The sequence below is a fragment of the Dendrobium catenatum genome, unplaced genomic scaffold (assembly GCF_001605985.2).
Source record: "Dendrobium catenatum unplaced genomic scaffold, ASM160598v2 fragScaff_scaffold_1061, whole genome shotgun sequence".
Classification (NCBI taxonomy): Eukaryota; Viridiplantae; Streptophyta; class Magnoliopsida; order Asparagales; family Orchidaceae; genus Dendrobium; species Dendrobium catenatum.
In genome coordinates this window covers 3,247,394-3,252,780 of record NW_021319523.1, presented here as the reverse complement: position 1 = coordinate 3,252,780, position 5,387 = coordinate 3,247,394, and the positions used below count along the sequence as shown (strand labels likewise).

The 5,387-nt window shown below is 36.7% G+C and overlaps 1 protein-coding gene across 1 annotated transcript; it reads left to right on the top strand.

Moving 5' to 3' along the window:
* Positions 1-2,261: 2,261 nt before the first annotated feature.
* LOC110101276 (polyadenylate-binding protein-interacting protein 7-like) lies at positions 2,262-3,895 on the top strand (the record flags this gene model as incomplete). The annotated part of the gene is made up of 2 exons (XM_020829109.2): positions 2,262-2,542; positions 3,257-3,895. Coding segments are annotated over 2 exons (582 nt in total), but the record flags the coding sequence as incomplete, so codon positions are not given.
* Between the last annotated feature and the right edge of the window lie 1,492 nt (positions 3,896-5,387).

Here is a 5,387-nt window from a genome sequence, read left to right as displayed (position 1 = left end):
TGAGAATTTGACTTTTAACAGGACACAATGGCAAAAAGCTCATGTAGCTGACCCCACATAGTGGGACAAAGGCTTAATGTTGTTGTTGTTGTTGCCCTATGATGAAAAACAACCATTGATCATTCTGGGTTCGGTGCGCACGGGTCGGTTCATGCCATTGAGTTTAATCTTACTTTCTCTCCCCTCTTTGGATGTTCAGTTTTTCCCCTTGCTGATTTGGTTTTTTGGGATTCTTCTCCTCTTCCTTTTGGCTGTTCGGTTCTTCCCCTTTGCTGATTTGGCTGCTTGGGATTCTTCCCCTTTTTCCTTTTGACTGTTTAGGAACTTAGGTTGCATCAATATGTCATAGAGGAATGGATGGTGGCTCATCACAGGACTCCTTGATGTGTGTGTTTCAAATATCATAGATTGAGGATATGAGATTATAGAAGGTATGTGTGCTCAAGGAGAAATTATTTGTCAGGCATCTCATGGAGAGGAGTGTCATCACGTATGCCCGTAAGGTCAAATAAGTCAAGCTAAAAATCTAAGTTATAGCAGATAGTTGCACCTTAAAAGATAGTAGCACACCATTCTTTTTAAAATAAGAAGTCTTATAAAGCATGCCATTAGTTAATTGATCAGAAGGTTTGGATTGAGACCACAATAAACATCAGCTTCTCAAGTGTAATAGGAGACTTATCAATGAGTTCACTAGGAAATGTTAAGGTAACCCACTCAAAAGTTTTGAAAGCATAATAGGTAGACAACTCTCAATAGGAAGAGGTGTGGCAAAAGTTTTGTTAACATGGACATTAAAGTCGAATGGGAGTTCAGGTTCACGAGGATAAATATCTAAAGTAGATGGTTTAGCAGTTTGAGTCAGACACATTTTATTGGAGGTTTATATTTTACATATATTTGGGAAATGATTTTAGGTCATATTTAAAAACTTGTGTTAAAAAATTCTAAAGATTGCTGAATTTTTCATCTATATGATTGAATACATTCACAATTTTATAAATTCTATCGTTCATGCTAAGCCCTAAATTTTTGTTATCTTTCCATCAAAAGTAGAAGGATATTGGCCGAGTGCATGTGGGGGCTGCGGGTCTGCGATAAGGCCGAGGTGAGGGCTCGCGATCACAGGCTGTAATGGAAGATGATGCATCGCCCGCTAGGCTGCGTGAGCGAGGAACATAAGTGAGATCCTTGGGGCGCGGGTGGATACGGGCAAGGTGCGGGCTTAACATGAGCAAGGCGTGTGAGGACCTGCAGGCGCAGGGCATGGGCTGACACGGGCGCGGGGCTTGGCTTTAGAATAGTTGATTCATAGGTTTATTTTATCCTAAAAAAGTCTCTTTATATAGAGAGGTTGTAATAGGCTTTTGTGCTTCAAGATAAGAAATAAGATTAGTTTTCTGTTTTTTCATCTTCTGAGATGCCTCTCTCCTCCTCTCTCTCCCTCTCTCCCTCTCTCCCTCTCTCCCTCTCATCCAAAAAAGAACAAGAAGCTTCCCTCAAAAAATCCCAACAGAAATGATTTTCTTATACGGATTGGTCACAACATTTGAATAATAGGAGCTACGATTTTATGGAAGGGCTATTACTTAATTTTTGTTGAGGGTTGAAGTAGTTTAAGATTTTGGGAAAGTGGTGGGGATGTAGGAACATGAAATAAGGGAAAAATTTAAATTTTTAGGGTTCATAAACCGTAAAATTTGGTTGATTTACAAATCAATTCACATGTTAGCAACACCAACTTCTTGTAGGCTCAAGGTTATATCATAAATCAAATCTATTTTTCATTTAATCAATCGAGGTATAATTAACACATTAAGTGCCATAGAAAAATAGGAAACCGCAAGAAATTACACTGAAATTCCTCATTGAAAATTTATTCAAAGGCTATATTTGTAGCCCCTCAAAATCTCTCTATTTTAAAGCAAATAATGTCACCTTAATTTGAAATATTCAATTAACTATTTGATTTATCTTTAATCATTAATTTGGGCTGATTGATATTGTTCCAAAAAGAGATTTTTATATTTAAAATTTTATCACCAAACCTCATATGAACAGCCTTTGAAACTGATTTAGTTAGAGTCATCCTTGTCTTGCATTAATATATCATGTAATTTAACAGAAGTCATTGTGAATCTAAGGGTGCCATTCCTAAATAGTTGGATAATGCCTTGTATATTAAAAATTTAGAATTAAAAGAATTTTAGTTATCCTACCATCCCGTTTTTGTTGAAATCCCTGAGCTTATATAAGGTTAATTTTTGTGCTTTTTTTTTCTATTAATCTACACTAGAAACTACAATCTCATTGTTTGTGTTTATTATGAATTTACCTATGCAAGCAAACCTTTTGGCTATAAATGGATTATATTCATCTGGAAATCAAATTTAACATGTATTTTATTCCTTTTGCAGGCTAGAGAAGCTTATTTGATCGGCAACAAGGCTCTAGCAAAGGAACTTGGTGATAAGGGTAAGTGGTACAACTTGCAGATGAAAGAAGCTCATGCAAAGGCTAGAGAGACCATATATCGTCAAAGGTGGGTTATCCATTGCTTTAACTTTCTGCTACATATTTTTTGCAGATCAATTTGCAATTTTTTTTTTGGAGGTTACTTCTGTTCTTCCCTTTTTTCCCTAATATCTTGATATTCTTCATCTACCTATCTTATTGTTTCATCTTCTAACGGATATTGTAGCAGCCATAGTTTCAATATCTTATCCATATTAGATGCTACTTCTGCTCACCCTCTTGGCTAATTATTTCTCAATCTGTTTTTATAATTTTGAAACGAAGGATCGCTATAGATGTGCCATGAACTTTTGTGACTGAAACTGGTATGACCATTTTGATCCATAATGTACCTTTTATGCTCTTTACATATTAGCAGTGTGTACTACTAGTGAGTTCTGTTCATAGAAATCTCCATACTGTCCTTCAGGGGTTTTATCTGACAAATTCGAACTGTTTGAGCTGGCTTTACGAATCCTCATGCTTGATTTATTTTTGAAAAACTTTATATGCAGTCCTTAAAACATTTTCTGTACACAACTCTTTTGAAATGTTGTTGTATAATATAGTTGTAAAAATAATCCTTAGCCAAATTTTAGGCTTCTTTTGGGACGGGCTGATTTAAGAAACAGTAGTAGAAAGCCGTCCCAAATGAACGGCTTTCTTACTGCTTAAATCCGCCTCCCAAACGAAGCCTTAAATTGCGAAATGTTGTTGCTGCTATAATGACTGTTGTTTTCAGGAATCCTTTGTCTTCCGAGCTACAGGGCTACGGGAGAGGGCAAGAACGCCTGATTGACCTCCATGGCCTTCATGTGAACGAAGCCATACATGTTCTAAAGCACGAGCTGACCACTCTGAGAAATGCGGTGAGGTCAAGCGGCCATCGCCTGCAAGTCTTCATATGTGTGGGAACAGGTCACCACACCAAGGGGGCAAGAACTCCTGCAAGGCTTCCTATAGCCGTTGAGCAGTACTTAGTGGATGAAGGACTTCATTACACTCAATCACAACCAGGTCTGCTTCGCGTTCTGCTTTGCTGAAGCTGAGACAATACACATCATGATATGGCATTAAAGAGAAAGAGAGAAAAAAAAAGGAAAAAAAAAAGAGCCGTTAGATCACTTAGATTTCTGTACTTGTGTAGTATAGTGGAGGAAGATAGAGGAAGAGTAATCAACACCATCTCTTGCAATAGCAGAAGAGAATTGTATCATATCAGCAGCAGTCTTTCAGACCCACTCATTTAACTTTTTTTAGCAGTGGTGATCCACTGGCTTGCCTCCTGTTGGCTATACTTTTGCACATGATGTAGATTTCTGTAGCCTCGACATTCTTTCAGAGGGTTAATTTAGTCCTATTTGTTTATTTTTCCTTCTTACCAAGTCTCAGCTATGAGATTCAGCATACAGTGATGAATGATGGCATAGCTTTCTTGTTAAATAAATTAGAAGCTCATCCAAATCTCCATAGCTTTCTTCCTGCATTTCATTTTGGCATCCAAGTAATAGAGAAATTATTCTATGCGGAGACTGGAAGCAGAACGTCGTTCGGAGATCAACTAGTGCGCCATGTAAGCGGTAATGAAATATGGTACCGAGCCGTAGTATCGAGCACAAGGTGATGTGACATATTTTAGTTGGTCTCCGGACGGCATTCGGCATCTGCACCGAATAATTTTTTTTCAAGTAAGAAGAGTTATTATTGTTAATATGTTGTTCACTGCAAGTGGTTTGATTCTAATATAAAATATATTAGGATAGATTTTAAAGTTTTTAGATTTATGTTGAGATTAGTGTTATATATGATATTTTTAAAATAATATTGAATTTAGTATAAATTCAAGAATTTTAAAGAAAATTTTGATACATTTTACATTTATTTATCATGATATATTTATTTTTTGCTTTAGAATAATTGTTTAGTATTTAGTTTTATAAATTTGTCTATGAGATTTCGGTTTTATTTGTGATATTTTTTTATTATTTTGTTCTTTAAATCAAAATCATAAATTTTATTTAGTCTTTTTTTTTTGGGCTTTTAATGAAATTCTTGTGATAGTAAATTTCTTTTTATAATAGTTTTAAAAAAATAATTTTCTTTACAACTATAGGGAGCAGGAAAAAAGTTGTCTCGAATGAAATTTAGGCTTTGATTGGTATTGTTTTAGATCATAATTTTTTTCATGTTTTCAATAAATTTTTTTATTAAAAATTAATTTTATAATTATTGTTGCGTCTGAGAATATTCGTGGCGATAGAGAAATATAAAGTTTAATGTCTTAACTTTGTACGAAGATTTATCTCACAATCATATAAGAGAGAGGGTGTAGTATTCACAAGAGAGACTAAGTTTTTTATGTGGAAAACCCCTAAAAAATGGGGAAAACCCACGGGGCCTAGCCCAGTTTGAATGAATCAACTAGTATTTGCAGTTGATTACAAATGAGACCCTTCCTGGGGGGAAGGCCATGGCTTGATGTACATCATATAGAGTAAATTATATGGTGGGAATACAAAGAATCACTGTTGACGTTTTCGATTGATCAGAAGGACCATAGTCTGGTGATGGAGGTCGGAAGGAGCGTAGTTGGTGGGCAACGTAAGTTCGAAGAATCGTAGTCGGCGGGTGACGAAGTTCATAAAGACGGTTAGTCTTGCGACGGAGGTTGGAAGGACTGTAGTCGGAAGCACCGTAGTCGGGGTGCGACGGAGGTCATAAAGAACATTGTCTGACGACGGAGGTCAGAAGGATTGTAGTTGGTGGGCGACATAAGTCGGAAGGACCGTAGTCGGTGGGCGACGGAGGACATAAAAACCATTATCTGGCGACGAAGGTCGAAAGGACTGTCGTCGGTGGGTGACGTAAGTCGG